Source organism: Podarcis cretensis (genome assembly GCF_951804945.1).
Source record: "Podarcis cretensis genome assembly, chromosome: 17".
NCBI classification, from domain to species: domain Eukaryota; kingdom Metazoa; phylum Chordata; class Lepidosauria; order Squamata; family Lacertidae; genus Podarcis; species Podarcis cretensis.
This window is the reverse complement of record NC_137187.1, coordinates 29,879,593-29,898,167: the sequence shown is the minus strand read 5'-3', so window position 1 is coordinate 29,898,167 and position 18,575 is coordinate 29,879,593. Positions and strand designations below refer to the sequence as shown.

General features: G+C 45.2%; 1 protein-coding gene across 6 annotated transcripts in view; it reads right to left on the bottom strand.

Moving 5' to 3' along the window:
• The window catches only part of SMARCA2 (SWI/SNF related BAF chromatin remodeling complex subunit ATPase 2), a 139,134-nt gene that overhangs the window by 12,372 nt on the left and 108,187 nt on the right, over positions 1 to 18,575 (bottom strand). For 4 of the 6 annotated variants that reach the window (XM_079959122.1, XM_079959123.1, XM_079959125.1 and 1 more), the window contains one exon: positions 14,910 to 15,127. In XM_079959122.1, the coding sequence (XP_079815248.1) occupies positions 14,910 to 15,127 (218 nt within the window). Of the gene's footprint in view, positions 1 to 14,909; positions 15,128 to 16,196; positions 16,219 to 16,924; positions 17,036 to 18,575 lie in introns of those variants that run through there. The other 2 variants (XM_079959126.1, XM_079959127.1) reach the window with 2 other exon arrangements.

Here is an 18,575-nt window from a genome sequence, read left to right as displayed (position 1 = left end):
AAGTGTTTTGTGGGGACAAATCACAAAAGTGATTGTGCTGATTTTGGTAGTGGGCTGCATGTGCATGATATTTGCTGGAGGGGCAAACCCCACCCCCAACCTATACATAAATTCCTACAACAAGCTGCAGATTCATTTTACAAGGTGAGCCCTCTGGGCAGTATCACTGGAGCAATTCAACCCCGCTATCAATTGAAACCCCCAAATTTCACACTCATTTCACACATGCAGAGTGTACGTTTTGTTTGGAGGGATTTGGTGCCTCTGAGATCTGAGTAGGATTATCTACATCAGGGCTTCCCAAACTGTCGTCTGCAGACCCTCAGTGCTCTGTGAGCGAGAGGAGGAGGATGGAGGTGCCAGGAGAGGAGGACAGAGAGGGCCCTGGCCTGTGGGGTGTGTTTCTCTGCAACACCTCTGGGGCTGGGCGGCTGCCTCCTCCTCGCGAGGTGGGAGACTCGATGAGGAGTAGGCGGCATTGGGGGCTTGGGCAAGAGGGAGGTGAAAGGGAAAGCAGGTGGGGCATTGCAGAAGGCGGAAAGGACCAGCATGGGCTATGTTTTGATGCCCTTCCCATGCCCCCTTTCCACCCCTGATGCTGGGATTTGGACAGATGGGTAAGGGAACCCACCTACTGATTTGACAGGGGGTCCCATCCTGCTCAGTGCCAGATTTACGTATAAGCTAAACAAGCTCTAGCTTAGGGCCCCACTCTCTTGGGGCCCCCAAAAAAACTTAAAGGGAAAAAAACCCTGGATGTACATTTCCAAAATATAAAACACAAATAAAATAAAACCCACATACAGCAACAGTGTTTTGTGTTGTGTAGGCTCCTAGGATATAAGTCATGGGCCCTGCCTGCTCCCTAAAATATCACTGGTTTGCCTCTTTCTATATATAGGGTGCCGACATTCTACATGGACTGGTTGCAGGGCAATGTGTGCAAATGGCTTGAGATACCTATGAGGTCCATAAATGATCATGTAGCATATATTCAACACAAAAAACAGTGTTGACAAAGGACAGCTGGACATATCAAGGGCCCTGTTACCTTCAGGAGCTGAGGGCCTCATCAAACCTAAATCCAGCCCTGGTCCTGCTCACCTGGTCAAGGTTGGCCCATGAGGCAGGAGCCAAAAGGCTTTTCCACTCCTGGTCTAATGGGTCAGCATACATTTCATGAGGTTTAGGAGTGCGCTGGGTTGTTGAGGACTCATGGATGGGTTGCTAGGCAATGCAAGCCGGGACAGACTGCCCGGTACCCTAATAAATATGGCTGTCTTTCAAGACGCCCCTGGGCTCTTTGTTGCAACAGGTCAACATTTCTCCTCCTCCTCTGGAAATTGTGCCAAGCGCCCTGTTATTGTTCTCAAGGACGAAGTCTGGAGCTCCGTCTGAAGGGGAAAGCCAGATTAGGCAGAAACTCGCTCTTTTCTCCAACAGGTGACTTCTAAAGTGCCCCCTTGCTGGATCGGGTCCTTGTTCTTCATGCATGCTTAACAAAGCAGCAAATGCAGCCGAGTGTGAAAGTGCTGTTAATTCCGGCAGACGTGCCAGGGTGGAAAGGAACGCTTAGCATCTGGAGCCTGACCCACCTTCCTACCCGCCACGCAAAGAGGGGCAGCTATTTGGGAGTCTGAGAGCATCAATCCCCAAGGGAACGTAAACTCAAGAAGTGGTTTGTTTTGGGCCGCTGCTAAACTGCAAACATCAGAATAGAAATGGTCAAAAGAATTAAAATACTGAGCTGGTGTTTCTGTTCAAAGCAGTGTGGAATTTGTTTCAGTTTTAGTTGGAACAGTTTCTTTTCATATTCGATTATCATTGTTGTTGTTTAGTCGTTTAGTCGTGTCCGACTCTTCATGACCCCATGGACCAGAGCACGCCAGGCACTCCTGTCTTCCACAGCCTCCCGCAGTTTGGTCAAACTCATGTTGGTAGCTTCGAGAACACTGTCCCACCATCTCGTCCTCTGTCATCCCCTTCTCCTTGTGCCCTCCATCTTTCCCAACATCAGGGTCTTTTCCAGGGAGTCTTCTCTTCTCATGAGGTGGCCAAAGTACTGGAGTCTCAGCTTCAGGATCTGTCCTTCCAGTGAGCACTCAGGGCTGAGTTCCTTCAGAACTCAGGATAGGTTTGATCTTCTTGCAGTCCATGGGACTCTCAAGAGTCTCCTCCAGCACCATAATTCAAAAGCATCAATTCACTGCCTCCATTTCTTCCCCTTCTATTTGCCAGGAGGTGATGCGACCAGTGGCCATGAAATTTTCTGTAGGACATAACTATTGCACCTGAACAATTACTGAAACACAAGTTACACAAAACATCCACGTATAATAGTATGACCAGCAAATGCCTCGAGTTCTCGCAGTCATCTGAAATCCCCACTCAACGGACAACACATAAATTGGGTTTTTTTGGGTATCCAAATCACAATCCTGATTTCATCATTTCACAAAACTCTTTGTTCTGCAACAATTCAGTCACAGAAAATATTCACACAGCAAGGTAGAGGCATGGGAGTTATTTTCCTTGCTAGGTGGAAGTGGATGCCATCAGGAGAAAATGACTTTCTCTCCTGTCCCTGTTCCACATTTGCCAGGAACTGACACACACGGGACTTGGGAAAGGGCTACTTCACCTAGGCATTCATTTGCACATTTTTATTTTCTCCAGCGTAAACTGGAAGGTACACAGAGGAAACTGCAGTGCATCCGCCATATGGAAAAAGGACAGTTGGGATTATGGAAAGTGCGATCCACGTGACCAAAGGGTAGGAAAGAGACGGCCGCAGTTTTCAATACCTGTTGACACAGTGCGGTTGCAGAGATGTCTTGCGAAAGACTAGAATGCTGATCACCTCCACCAATTTTTATGTCAAAGACATAACCTACTAAACTAGAATAGCGTCTTGCGTTTCTAAAATGCTGTCTGTATCATCTATCATAAAAACATGTTTGTCCGGCAATTCACGCAGAAATATTTTCTTAATTCACTACATTGACACCACTGGTTTGGAGCCCCAGACCATAATGTTACATTTCTGCAGTAACTTCCATATCAGGCATGTAAAGTTATCAGATCCCCTGTTTGCTTAAGGTTGGCAGGTGTATTTAATTTGGTACAAACCAGAAGACTTTCAGTTCTACAGTCCTAATTAAAGAGGTCAGGCAAAGCACAGAAATGAAAACAAGTATTATTATTTCCCCCCTGATCAATGCTCTCTTCCTAAAGGAATCCATTTCTGTTTATCTACTAGACAACCTACCTCCTTGGATCTTGGAAGCGTTTTGCCAAAGTGAGCCCCCACCCTCCAAAACAATTAATGAGACTAGCACTTACTCAGCATTTAAACTAAGTCGAACCAAACAAAATTCCCAGCATCCTTTGCAAACCTCATTGCAAGGCAACTCATCTGTAACATGAACCTGCAGCTTCAAGTGCTTCTCGTCAAGGGCAAGCAATGTCATCAAGAAGCTAATTAAAATTTAAAATCGTAGCCAGGGGTATTTCCCCCCCTTTATTTTGATTTTTGTAAATGCAAGGAACTCTGTAACCGCTGCTGTTGGCAAAGCAGTGTAGGAAAAGCAAAGGGAACTGCTCAGAAACGGCACTTCTCTCCTGGCGACATCGTCTATTGCAGGTGCCTCCCTGCAAGTGATGAGAGGATGGGGATCCAGGGACAACAGCAAGGGATGCAGCTGACAGGAAACACAATCCGTAGCATTATTAACCGCATGCAAGTTCTGGCAAGTTCTGTGACTCTCGCTCCCTACTACGGCTGGGCGATATCTTGAAATATCATCCCAAACCAGTCCAAAGTCCATATTGTGATATTGGTCTCATCATTTCGGGCCTGGAAATATATTGCATTTTTCTGTGTATAAGATGCCCCTGTGTATAAGACACCCCCTATTTTGGGGGGCTCAGAATTAAGAAAATGGGGGGAAGATTTCCCAGAGTTGTTGAGCTTTTTTGGGGGGGAGGGACTGCCAATCGCCCACCCTATTGCCGCTCCAACAGCCAATCGATAATCACCCTTGACGCAGCCACCAATAACACAAAAAATAGCCACTGACACTCTGGCTCCTGGCAGCAACCAATCCCACGTCACCATTTAAGATGAACCCCAATTTTTAACATAAATTTTAGTGACAATTCCTTGTCTTACACGTAGTACAGGATGGTATTGTGAATCGTGTGTGTATGATGCAAAAAAAAAAAAAAAAGGGAATTCACCCAATGGCTCTCAAGTAGTGCCATCCTTATTTCAGACACTGTGATGTATCGGTATATTGTGATGTTTAGCTGGTGATAGATTGCGATGCTGAAAACCAGATTATCAGCCAGCCCGACTCCATACAATGTTTAGGATTGTTAAATTTCACTCAGAGCCCTTGGGTCTCTCCTCTAGCCTATGAAAATTAGAGCTCAACTCATCACTGTGTAATATTTTTAATTCAGCAATCGTAGATCATGTCATCAGCCGCTGTTCACATTTCAGCAAGTAATTCTGCCGGGCTCGCACAAGGCTCAGTATCACCGGACGTTTCTGTGCAAGGCTGCCATTTGTGGCATCGCCCTGATTTGCAGCAGGTATGCAAGAGTTAAAGAGACACGGCGAGCAAAATTCTGTTCTCATGGAAACCGGCATAAATCAGCAGAGACTTTGCTACTTACTATTGATCGGTCAGCACAACGGAATGGGTCATTTCACTCACAACTAATTTCTCCGGACCCCCACACAGCTCAGCAGGCATTAGCCTTTAGAAGATGATTTGCAAGAGGGTGCAACAAAAAATGGCAGAGAGCATGAACAGAGAGCTCCTCAAATGCTGTTGTATATTTTTAGCATGATAGCACCTCCACAAGGGGGATTTCTGAGAATCCTGAATGAGCTATTCTGAGCATCCTTCAAGTCGCTTCACTCTTGCAAATCATTACTCACGAGGATGCTCTGTATATGCATTTGCAGCGTAACGCCGGATTGAGAGCCTTGCGTGTGTTTGCAGAAAAAGTATCGTCAGCGGCGAGATCAGCAATGATGCATAGGATTCCCCAAAAGACAGCCGGCCGATTTATGACCAATCTTCCCCAGGAAGTAGTGCTTGCGCTGGACTGTGCAGTGACCCCCATGAACAGAGGCTTCATGCCACAGCATGAACCAAGGCTGGGGTGCCATGGCAGACAGACACGGGTGTTGGCAAGCAACCAAGGAAACGGGGGCAATTGGCAGGCCCCCAGCTGGCTCCTGCCCACTGGTCGGTGTGCCGGGTGATCTCCAGTCCTTCGTGCAGCCTCAGTGACCCGAGCTTCAGAAGCTGGGGCACACAACTCAACAGAGTAAACGCTACACAACAGAAGCGGCAGGAGAAGTTGTGTGAGCATATTTACAAGCAGTTTATTCAGCATAAAGGTAAAGGTACCCCTGACCATTAGGTCCAATCGTGACCGACTCTGGGGTTGCGGCGCTCATCTCGCTTTATTGGCCAAGGGTCATGTGGCCAGCATGACTAAGCCGCTTCTGGCGAACCAGAGCAGTGCACGGAAATGCCGTTTACCTTCCCGCCGGAGCGGTACCTATTTATCTACTTGCACTCTGATGTGCTTCGAACTGCTAGGTGGGCAGGAGCTGGGAGAAAGCAACGGGAGCTCACCCTGTCGAGGGGATTTGAACTGCCGACCTTCTGATCGGCAAGTCCTAGGCTCTGTGGTTTAACCCACAGTGGATATAACCCTCTGTGGTTTAACCCACAGTGCCACCCACGTCCCTTATTCAGTATACAGCAGGACAAAAGGAAACATGTCTGATCCCTTTTGTGTCCAAAGCAAGACAGCAAAAGCAAAAGCAATTCACAAACGGAAGTTCCCAGCAAGCTGTGCAGGAGTGTAAACAGGCATGTGACACACAAGAGCCATGCCTGTTCCTTAAGGTGGAACGGAATATCCCAGCAATGGGTTCAAGCTAAGTTGATGCAGAAGCTTGGAAAACCAAGACACAAGCTGAGAACTGGGAGTGTTTGTGCCGAGCACCTGTTTGCAAAGGGCTTGAGAACCTGGAATCCTTCCACTGTTTCTGGAGTAAAAAGGGCAAAATGCATTAACCATTAGTTCATTCTTCCTTGACTTGTTTAAGGATCTCTGGAAGGGACTTTTTGACACTGAAGAAATGCAGCGCTTGGCAAGCTTGTTTTCTCCTGCTCTGGAGACTCGAACCCGTGGCTTCAAGAAGGAGATTCAACATCAGGAAGAACTTTCTGACAGGAAGAGCTGTTCGAGGGAGGAACGGTCTCTCTCGGGAGGTGGTGGACTCTCCTTCCTTGGAGGGTTTTAAGCAGAGGTTGGGTGGTCATCTGTCATGGGTGCCTGAGCTGAGACTCCTGCATTGCAGAGGGCTGGAATGGATGACCTTCGGGGGTCCCTTTCAACTCTACAATTCTACGATGTGGAAAGGGCTGCTTGGATCAGGTCTGAAATGTCTTAATGGAATCAGGTGCCCCACCAGGCAGCCTTGGGAATCAGGTCAGGAGTGTCGCCAGCTCCGCCTACGGGACCCCAAAGTGGAGGTTTCCAAGGGGAAGCTGAGGTAGACCATGCTGAAAGGGAGACTCAACCCAGAAAGGGGTTCTTTCTTTTCCTGGGCTTTTTTTAAACCACTGTCCCAAGAAACCGGACCCTAATAAATAGCTTTTCTTCACCCCACCCACTCTGTTACAGCTCCAAGACTGAGACTTAGAAGCTTCCGTTTTCTCCCCTCATGTCCCACCTGGGGCAGATTTTCCTTGGAAGAGCTATGGAAGACATGGGCAGCCGCTAATGCTGGTTACTAGCCCCCTCCCCTAAAAAAAAAGAGGCGAAGATAGTTGGAGACCCAGACAGAAAAGAGAAATTGAGGGGTGGGGTGGGGGTGTTGAGCAACAGCTGCTTCCCTAGCGAGGCTCTTGCTCGAGTTCCAGCGGGACCTGCAAATTCTCAAACTTCTGCCATCGAGGAGCCATCCTGCGGCAGACCTAATCTCAGCTGGCCAAGGCTGAAACAGCAGTTTATTCCACGTGGGGAGGAAAAACAAGCTGGGTGCTTGGGGAGGGGGGGGAATGGCTCGGTGCTATGAAAGGAAGTGATTTTTCCATTGCTTGGGCAGGAGCTGGCCGGAGATGCTCAGGGAAGACTGAGAATGTCGCCTGTCTGCTCTGAGGAAACTGCCCCCCCCCCCCCGCTTAAGAAGCAGTGCCCCCAAAGGCTCCTGCCCTGGCTGGGAAGCGGAGGAAAATCTCACAGGGACGCCCAAATCCGAGCCTGAAAACATCCCAGGTCTGGTCAGTTCTAAGGGACTTTGCATTAAAGGAAACATGGATGACCAAGCGGCCTGGTACCAGGAAGCGCTGCGTCCCAGAGGATAACGGACTTGTTGCCATGAGGCTAACGACGGCCAACAAACTCTTTAAAGCGCTCCTTGCCACTCCCGTTGATTCATCGCACCACTTAAATGATCCAGGCTCCAGCTCCAGTGAAGAGAATTAGTTGGAAGTGACCAAAAGTGGCCTGAGGAACGAAGGAAATAAAATCCATCCTGGCCTCAGTTAAGTAAGGCGGTTTTCTTAGTGAGAGCATTTGCCTTTGTAGGGAAACAGAAGTGAGACGCGGAAGATGAAAACATTGCTTCGGGGGTCTCCTAAAAGGATTAGCTCACGTTCAATGAACAAAAAATAGTGTGCGCCACCCCCACCCCCCTTGACTGTGGGGGGGGGGAAAGCAACAAGTGAATCAATCTCCACCCATTTTCGCTTCTTTCAGTCTTCCAAAGATTGGAGGGAGAGACTGAGCTCCAATAAATGTGGCGTGAGATATTCCCCCCCCCCCAAATTACAGGATTGCTGGCCGGGGAGGCCAGCCCTACACCCCTGGCCTCAAACCATGCTGTCTGCACTGAAGGCCCCCAAGTGACAGGAGAACCCAGGCCGATCTGGATCCCCTCAAAGGTAGAGATGCTCAAGATGCTCAGGGCCCCTTTGTGCAGCCACTGGGCACACAACCGGAAGAATGAGGGTGCTAGTGCGCTGTACTCCTTATTTAGAACCAATCAGGTTGAGAAAACGGAGAACCAGCGTGGGGTCCTGCTCTCTTTTTGCTTTTAACAAAGCAAAGTAACTTACTGACTTCTTCTTTGGCGATCCCTCGTAGCTGAGTAAGTTTGTCTTCCATAAACAGTTTTAACAATGAGTCCGTAAGTGACTGTGGAGGCCACTTCTGGATCCACACGTCCTTCCACAGTGGAGAAATAGGTTTCCAGGCGGGAGTTGATCACAGTGTGGATTTGCCAAGCGTGCCTTCCTCTTAGCACGTTTCTCCCTTGCGTCCTGAGTTCGAGTGTCTTCAAAGCCCATGACACTTTTGGTAAAGGCTGTTCTCCAATTGGAGCGCTCGCAGGCAAGTGTTTCCCAATTGTTGGTGTTTATACTACATTTTTTAGAGTTGCCTTGAGACAAAGCTCTTTTGTTGACCACCAGCATTACACTTTCCATTTATAATTTCGGAGTAGAGGAGTTGCTTTGGAGGACGATAATCAGGCATCCGCACAACATGACCAGTCCAACAAAGTTGAGGCTGAAGAATCAACACTGGTGATCTTTGCTTCTTCCAGTACACTGACATTAGTTTACCACTGACTGTTTCATACAACATCCAGAAGCACACCTCAAAGGGCAGGTTCAGGATGATGGCATTTCATGTTTTGTCCCTGTCCTGAGTCATCATTAATTTTGTTTTCATTATAATGGGCAAAATAGGCTTCTGCAGAATTACAAAGCCACATTTTGGACTCATGTCAGTAATCTCTCACCTACTTTTTAAAATCCACTTCTAGCTAAACAAAAAACTCTTCAGCTCTCAGGATGGGTTGGGGAACCTCTTTTGGCTCCATGGCTTTATTCCTCCTTGGGCAACCTTCCTGAGGCTTCGTGACAGTGGTGGGGGGCAGATGTCCAAAGGGCAAAAGTGTTGGTGGTGGGGACACTTTCCCTTGCATGGCAGGTTGTGTTCCAGCCATGCAGAAACCCTAGATTTCTCCACCCCCAGACCTCTCCACCTTCCCCATTGGTGAGCAAGGGGCAGCAGAAAAGATCAAGGAAACATTTCCGCCAGGCAAAAGCACTCTGCACATGTGGCCGGGGGTGGGGTCCCCAACTCCCAAGGGCCAAACGGGAAGGAGGACATTCAGGAAAACACCTGCTGCTATAAAAAGAGAAGGAAGTGCCCGTGTTTTTAATTTTACAAACGCTGAATCAATGCAATAAGACTACTTCTGAGCTCACTTGAGTTTTGCAAACAGATAGCAAACTCATGTGTCCGTTGTGCAATCTAAGCTGGTCACGGTGAACAAGCCCATCTCCATTTAGTCAGTCCAGACATGAACGGAACCGTTGGCCTTCCCACCAAACCGCTGTGATTATTTAGGAAAATAAATGTGTCATTTAGAAAAAGCTCTAAATGATAGCAGCTTTCTGTGTCATCCAAACTGGGGAGCCACAGTGCCTTAGGGGCTCCCTGGTTGTGAGAAGGGGCCACGTAAATGGACAAAGTCAGAATCTTTGCTTCCTAACCCACAGGATGGATAAAAATCAATGATTATTTTTTTAATGGATTTTTGAAATTTAAATCAGATTTCTTTTATTTAAATTGGATTTTTAAAATAAAATGCTTTTGGGGGAATAATCTTTCTAAAGATAGTTTTCTATTTAAGTTACATTAGAGTCCAAAGGCTCTAATAAGAATTTTTAAAAGTTTTTCATGTGTATTAAAACTCAGTCTAAGTTTTTTATTTCAAAAATCGTTTAGTCACATCAGTTAACAAACATGGATACATATGCTATACCGTTATTGTTTTAGTTAAGTAAATTGTTTAAATTGTCATTAAGGAAATAATTATTTTCCTCCTTCCAATAAAGCACAACAGAAAAGGTGTCCAAATATAAACACAGTTAACTTATTAAACCTCACAACGATTTCATAATTATCGCTCCATGTATTTCTAATAGTATAACCAAATCAGTAATTTTTTATGTACCTTTTTAAAATCTACTCTGAAAACTTATTATTCCAAAATGAAACCTTCATCTGGTTGTAAATATTAAGGATATTAAAGATTAAGATATTGTAAATATTAAGCAAGAATGAGTCTTTCTCTTAAAAAAAAATATTTAAATCAAGTCTTACTGACTAGTGATTTAAATCGTAATTTAAATTGAACTGATTTACCATATTTTTCGCTCTATAAGACGCACCAGACCACAAGACACACCTAGTCCATATCATCCATATAAAGAAATGTGCTATCTAGGCAGGCTTAAGAAAATATTTAAGCAACAAACTGTTCTTCCAAGATGTCACCGAACCAGTATGTGGGCTCAGTAAACCAGGGTTTCCCAAACTTGGGTCTCCAGCTGTTTTTGAACTACAGCTCCCACCATCCCTAGCTAGCAGGACCAGCGGTCAGGGATGATGGGAGTTGTAGTCCCAAAACAGGGGAAGACCCAAGTTTGGGAAACCCTGCGATAAACCAACGTGATGAAAATGAGCCTAGCCTCATCCCAGGGAGTCAGTGTGGTGTAGTGGTTAAGAGCAGTGTAATCTGGTGACCCGGGTTCGATTCCCTGTTCCTCCACATGCAGCTGCTGGGTGACCTTGTGCTAGTCACAGTTCTCTGAAGTCTCTCAGCCTCGCTCACCTCACAGAGTGTTTGTGGTGGGGTTGGAAGGGAAAAAGGGATTGTTAGTCGCTTTGAGACTCCTTCGGGTAGTGATAAAGCGGGATATCAAATCCAAACTCTTCTTCTCTGCGCTGTGGCCATGAGAAAGAGCTGATAAGCCTTTGCTTCTATTTTTGATTAGCCACAACTTGACATGCCATCTGAATCCAAAAAGCTGAGCTGTTCTTCAGTACAATTTTCCTTAAACCAGTGGTGTCCAAACCTTTTTCAAAGAGGGTCAGATTTGATGAACTGAAGGGCCGCGAGGGCCGACCGAACGGCCAACCAAAGTGATTAACCTTTTTTTTAGGACTGAAGTTCTTGCGGTTTTTTTAAGGATTGAAGTTTAGGATTTTACCCCAGGAAATAAACTGCCATAGGGACTGGATTAAACTGACCGGCGGGCCAGATTAGGCCCCCGAAACGGACTTTGGACATGCCTACCTTAAACATTTCAACAAGCTGTAGTAAAGATAAACCACAGTTTAAGGTTTGGACAGCACCTGACACAGTGGTCCAGGGCTCGTCTGCCCATCTTGCTTGGGGAGGCAGTTGGGCGACGGCTGGGAGGGGAGCAGATCCAGCCCCCGCAGGAGCTCGGAATGCTTGCCCCCCGCTACCTGGGAAGAGTGGGGCTGCCACTGCCCCCTTCAGTGTGCCAGGGCTTCCCTCAGCTGTTCCCAGTCCCCTCAGGCGATGGAGAGATGCTGGAGAAGCGCCATTTTTTGTTTTGACTCAAGCCACAAAGTGTATTGGGCCAGCTCTGCTGCGATTCATTGAAACCATCCCATCTCTGCCTCACAGCCACCATGGCTGAGCCTGTGGGAAGTTTAGCATGGCGTCTCCATGTAGCCAAGATCTGGACACCAAATCTGGAACACACCCCAACCTGGCCACAGTGATCCATGCGACGGTCACCTCCAGGCTTGACTACTGTAATTCGCTCTACACGGGGCTGCCCTTGAAGCTGTCCCAGAAACTCCAGCAGGTGCAGAATGCTGCAGCGAGGCTCCTCACGGGGTCTCTGCCATGGGAGCATATTCACCCAGTGCTTTTCCAGCTGCACTGGCTCCCGGTGGAGTACAGGGTCAGATTTAAGGTGCTGCTTTTGACCTTTAAAGCCCTTCACGGCCTAGGACCCTTCTACCTACGGGACCGCCTCTCCCGGTATGCCCCACAGAGAGCCTCAAGGTCCATAAATAGCAATACCCTAGTGGTCCCGGGCCCTAAGGAAGTTAGATTAGCTTCAACCAGAGCCAGGGCCTTTTCAACACTGGCTCCAGCCTGGTGGAACGCTCTGTCTCTTGAGACCAGGGCCCTGCAGAATCTGATTTCTTTCTGCAGGACCTGTAAGACAGAGTTGTTCCGCCTGGCCTTTGGCTTGGAGACAATTTGATTCCCTCCCCCTCTTTCTTTTTCCTTTTTCCTTTCTCCTCCTGTGATGAGGCTGCATTTTAATATTTTAATGTTTCAATATTTTAATTGTTGTATTTTAATCTTGTTTTTAAGTTGTATTCATTCAACTTGCTTTTATTATTGCTTGTTAGCCGCCCTGAGACCGGCCTTGGCTGGGGAGGGTGGGGTATAAATAAAAATTATTATTATTATTATTATTATTATTATTATTATTATTATTATTATTATTATTGTCCTACACAAGAGAAAGCTGGGTTTCTGCTTTTAAAAGGTCCTAGTTTTAGTATTGGCAATCTTTAGAAACGTTAAACTGTGTGTGAGCCTCATGAAATTTGGTAAGTTTCAGCCACCATGCAGAAGCGAATTCTGCCTTGATACTAACGTCGAAGAGAGACAACTTCATGTCTTTAAAAGGCATTATCCTTGTCATTTGCACTGCATAAGGAAAAGGAAGAGGAACAGGAAGTGTGTAGACTCCTAGGAAGAAGTATTTTGGAAGTGGTAGAAGTAGATAAAGCAATGACTTACTTTTTAAATATAAATACTAAATACCTCAAACACGTTTAAGGATATTCAAAACACTTTCTTTTTACTAGATGCAACGGATACTGAATGTCACACTGCTCTCCGCCCCAGAGAACTAAAGAATAGTTATGCTCCAGGAATGTATTTTAGCCAGAAACTGATACTTTTGCAAACAAAGCTGTGAGGAACCTTTGTCCTGTAAGTGGCACTTATCAGATCCGCTTCCCTGGATATAAACCACTCTGGCTAAACGTGCATTGGATTGTAATGTCAGAATAACAGAAACTGGAGATGCCATCTTCAGCGCTGCCAATATCTCTTTTTAAAAGTCTTTCTGAAATGCACTACTCAAATATTTTGCTGGAGTAGATAACATGGTTTGTCAAATGAATGGGAGCTTTCCCCAAGATACTGAAGACCCTTGTAGATGTTGTGAATGGCACCCCTAACTGTCAAACCCAACTCCTATCCTTACTACCTAATGCATTTTCCCATGACGGCTCAGGACCGCAATACCTTAAGGACCACCTCTTTCCATCTGAACCTACCCGGACCCTGAGATCATCTTCTGAGGCTCTCCTTTGTGTGCCTCCTCCTTGAGAGGTGCGGAGGGTGGCAACACCAGAACAGGGCCTTCTCTGTGGTGGCTCCCTATCTGTGGAATGCTCTCCCCAGGGAAGTTCGCCTTGCGCCTTCATTATAAACCTTTAGGCGCCAGGCAAAAACGTTCCTTTTTAACCAGGCCTTTGGTTGATTTGATTGACATCCTATGCGCTTTTAAAATGTGGGTTTTGGGGGGGAGGGTGGGTATTGGGTTGTTGTTTTTATTTTGATTACCGTATTTTTCGCTCTATAAGACACACTTTTCCCCTCCTAAAAGGTAAGGAGAAATGAGTGTGCGTCTTATGGAGCAAATGCAGGTGGGAGGCTCCCTCCTCAGGGAAAAGCCCCCAAGAGCTCATAAAAAGGAGCGCGGCTCTTGGGGGAGCCTTCATCCCGCTGCCCTGAAGAGGCTTCACGCGGCTATCCCAGAAGCCAGATCCCTCTTGCTGTTCTGGCTTCTGGGATTCGGAATGTTTTTTTTCTTGTTTTCCTCCTCCAAAAACTAGGTGCGTCCTATGGTCTGGTGCGTCTTATAGAGCGAAAAACACGGTATATATTTTGTGGTTTTATATTTTGATTTTGTTCAGTGAACCGCCCCGAGACCTCCAGGTATAGGGCGGTATATAAATTCATTCATTCATTCATTCATTCATTCAGTCAATCAATCAATCAATCAATAATCACTCTGTGCAAGAAGAAAGGAGAGTATTCCATATTGCTCCTAGTTTCTACTGAAAACATAATATTAATTCTGCCATCCTCTTGGGAGGGATGGAGCCAGAAGGCGATGCTGGGACACCCCTGTACAGCTCAGGGCTAGAAACTGAGATAGGAAACCTAGGAGCTCAAGGGCACCTTAAACCAGGTTATGGGTGCAACAACGAAATGTCCAGGCACACTTTTTATAACAAGAATACAAAGCTGAAAATGAATGGACTGCAGCTAAAATATCATGTTCATTTTTCACACGGTCTGGTCCTTCCCCTGCCCACCTCCGTAATATTCTTAAGAGGGTCTCTTCTCCAGTCTTCAAAGAGTAGCTGGAAGTGGGGAGGCAGAAAAAGCTCCTCTTTTCCTTCCACTTTGCAGTTTTAATCTGAAATCTTAGGTGCAGGATTGCGCCCAGAGCTCAGAAACTGCTCACTTTGAATGAAATTCTCCACCGCAAAATGCGACTGAAAGAAGGCAAGTTTTGAACAACGGTTCTGCTCCATGGCTTCTGGGTTCCATCTTGGCCCCAGTGCTTTTTAATAACTACATGAAGCTGTTGAGAAAGAATTTGAAGGTTTGGGCAAGGTGGAATCAGATGACAGGCTGTTCATTTCCTCTCCTAGTCCCTGGGATGCTGTGAAAGCGCTGAATAGATGTGTGGAAGAATTGTGTTTTTTTATGTTATCGTTTTACATTTATATCCTACTTTTAAAACATGGCGGTTTTCTTGGTTCGCTGCCATGGGAGAGCTTTTCTGCCCTGAAAAGTAGCATGAAATAGTTCCATAAATGATGCATTTAATACTGACACATAAGAATAATACATGTGTGCATATAAAATACACCTATTTTCGAGCAAGTAAGTCTTTACAAAGAAAACAAGGAACTGACGTAGGTAAATATGAGCTCACCTGTCTTTGTAATTGATAACAGTATCAATGATGGCATTCATCTGCTTTGTCAGCTTAGGAGGGTTAGGTGACAATTTCTCCGCCGGCGGCCTTCCTCTCCTTTTTTTCGCCTTCTCTCCATCCTCTTTGCCCGAATCTTTGTCTACATTTCTCCTTCTTTTCCGTTTCTTAAGCCGAACTTCTTCTTCCATTTCCTCCAAGTTGCCGTCTTCGATTGCCTTAATTAGGAAAGTAGAAAAAATTATTTGCAAAATCGAAGACGCCAATGGATGCTATATATTATAACCTCTGCAAGGTGCAGACAATTCTGAAGGATAAAATGAATCAATCCAGAAGTAGAAGTCCAAATATAAATATTAGGGGAAATCAGCGGCGCTAAACGTAAAACCACAGTAACAATTTTGTCGGAGTAATCCATTCAACTGTAGAGCGTTAAGGCCACACCCCAAAAAAGGCCATTGAAGCTCCAACTGTCTCCATGCACACTCAATGAATGATCAATATATTTTAATATGTCCATTCATACATCATTTTCAATACATATTTATAGACAAAGCAATCATTAAAAAGGGCGGGGAATTCTCTTCAAAACACATTCACCCGCATACATTATATGAATTCCCCTTTCTGAACAAAGAAGTAACAAACCAGATTCTTTCAATTAGAAATTTTCAAACAGAATTTTCAAATCAGTTCAAATTACACACCTAAAACGCCACGAATGCAATATTCAGCTAAGGTCTTGACCACTGACAATGCAGAAGTGTTGGACAACACATTGTTGTGCAGCAAAGAATATTGGCACTGTGGGGTGAGGAAAATGACACCACGCAAACACAAATCAAACAACATTCACTAGTTCAAAATTTACCTGCAAATGTGTGCTGTGAACCTCAGGCAGCAGCACTATGCAGTGAGAGGGTGGAAATTGCTACAAAAACAAACCTGTTTTAAAGGAAATCTGTCCACACTGTCTAAGAAATCCATGTGTGACAATCACAGAAGCTGAACTTTCTTTGGTTTAAGAAAACAGAAGAAAAAGCCCAGAGATGTGGGACGGTTTAGTCTTCCAGGACATGAAAATGACAAAGGTATTAGAGGGAAGAAAGAAAGGAAAAAAATCCTGATTTTTAAAAATAAATCACCTCCGTTTTTGTGCTGAAGGCTTTCTCAAAACACCAATGTTGACATTGTCCCTGTTGCTTTCCTGTGCTCCCTGCAATACATGCACATGATAATCAATCCTTTTTCTCAGAGCTGAAAGAGCTCTAATCATCAGGCAATTACCTTCATTTTTCCACAGCACCAAACATGGCTAATATTTATGAACATGTGAGTGCAACAATCAATACACAAAGAGTGATTGCAGCCCAGGCACAATTTCTTTCACTTGGGCGCAACGTCTCTCTCGCCAAACGTTTTGTGCACAAAACCTGGTGCACCACACAAAGCAGGCGGGCATGTGAGAGACGCCAAACAACCTGCTTCCTATTCATCCTGCAATGTGGAAATCCACAGACGAACATGAATGCACACACAATCCAGAGGGAGTGCCTGGAAGCCAGGCCTGAATCATCAAAAGACAATTTCCATCCTGCTTCCACTGCGTTCGGAGAAGGAGCTGGAGATCGGATGAGTTAGGAGGAGGAGGAGGAGGAGGAAGGAAGAAGGAAGGAAGGAGCAGAAAAAGAAGAGGAAGAAGAAGGGAAAAAAAGAATTATCTGCACACAAATTCATGAATATTCATTTGGCTCAAGCAGGACACCCCGGTGCAAACATACCAGCAGCTAGCGGAGATTTAAGCAAAGGAAACTGTTCTGCAAATCTCGGAGGCTCATCGTAAATGCAGCATGCAAGGCTGTCAACAGTTAATGCCATTGCTCCCCTTAATCCCTCGTTTGTGCACGGAAAACGCAGCAGCAACACACACCGGCCTGGGATGCGGCGCACACCTAGGCATGCCCGGGATGCCGCTCGACTGAATCTCCACGACAGCAAGGAAAAAGGATATTTACCTTACCACTATCAGCAGCAGGCCGGCTATCGGAAATCACAGTTAGTGGGGATAAAATTAACAAGCCAGCAAAGCAGCGAGCTGCTAGTCTCTTCATCAGCTGATCAGGGGGGAAAAGAGAGCCCAGGAAAGGCTATGTTTTCATACACAAGTAATTTTATTTTACGGAAAATGCAATCCTGAGAGGGTTGTAGGGGCTGAATTCTGCTGTTTCATTCTACCTTCCACAAGGCCTGCAGCCTCCTTCCTCCAGCCTGATTTAATATTGACAAGTACTTATCATATTTCCCCCTTATTAAACTCAAATCAGGAATTATTATTATTATTTTATTTGGAGGGGGGGAGGGCAGTTTCCCGGAAGCTTTTTAATTACAGTACATTAATATTTTTAAAAATCCAAGAGATATAAACACACGCTTTTTTAAAAAAAAGCAAAACAGCGAGGCGTGCGTTTTAAAGCTGCACCACACACACAAAGATGCTTCATTGTTCTCTTAAATTTGGAGGTGCAGGGATTGCTAAAAACAGCAGCACTTTGAAAACCTTCCTGATTTAACATGCCTTCGAGACAAAAGCGTAAGGAACAAAATATTTCTGTTTTTAGCATGTACATCCCGCAAAATACAACATACCCAAATCCCACTGCCACCCTCTCATGCTCTCAGGTGCCACACCTAAAAGGCTGCTTGGATTTGCTGATGGCTAGCAAGATTTCAAAAAGGATCTGAATAAAAATGATATTGCAGCAGATTATATCATTTTCACCCAGCAGATATATGCATATTAGAATTTATGAGTTCTATAAATTTGTGGGTAGCATATGGATACTGACCATTCTTTTGTGACGACTTCCCAATAATTTAAATTTAACCTCTTAATCCCAGAAGCTGGTATTCTGCATTCTATTAACAATCCATGGAAATTAACACTATTTTAATCAGCAAAGATTTTCAGTACCAGATACACAATCCAGTTATAGCAGGTCAAGCCTAACTTGAATTTATTAATGGCATATTTCTTACAGAAGTTCACTTTTTAAAAAAGCCAAAATACAACCGAGCATTACCGTTCTTAGTCACGTGGTAATTTCATATATTATGTTGCTTAGAGAATGATTATTCAACAAGTAGGGCTCCCGAGAACTTTGTCTAATTTTATTCCTCAGGGTCATTTTGATTTTTGGCCTCTGAAACATCTGGGGGGGGGGGAGTGTCTCTGGTCACAAAAGACGGTGGATACAAAAACATGATTAGCTTTGATTCCCTACAAACCTTGGCTTTGGTCCACAAACAAATTTAAACACATCTTTATTTACAAACACCCACACAAAACACAGTCTGAGTACTCAAAACCACCAATAACTTCCACACCCGAAAACACTGAAATTGCCTAGTTTAATGCTCATACGACCCTATAATAATCAACTTAGCAACTATTACTCCACAATAAAAAAGGAAAAAAGAGGAGATTTTATACCAGCAGCACAAATTTGGTTGCAAAAGGGGGTTGGGATGAAGTTTGGGGACAAGATATGAACAGGTCCTTAGTCCACAAATGCAAGCAAACTGGGAATTCTCCAATTTGCCATTGTTTTCTGTGTTGTCTGAAATGGGAAACTGGGGAAACCAACTTTGGAACAAGCCACAGCATTA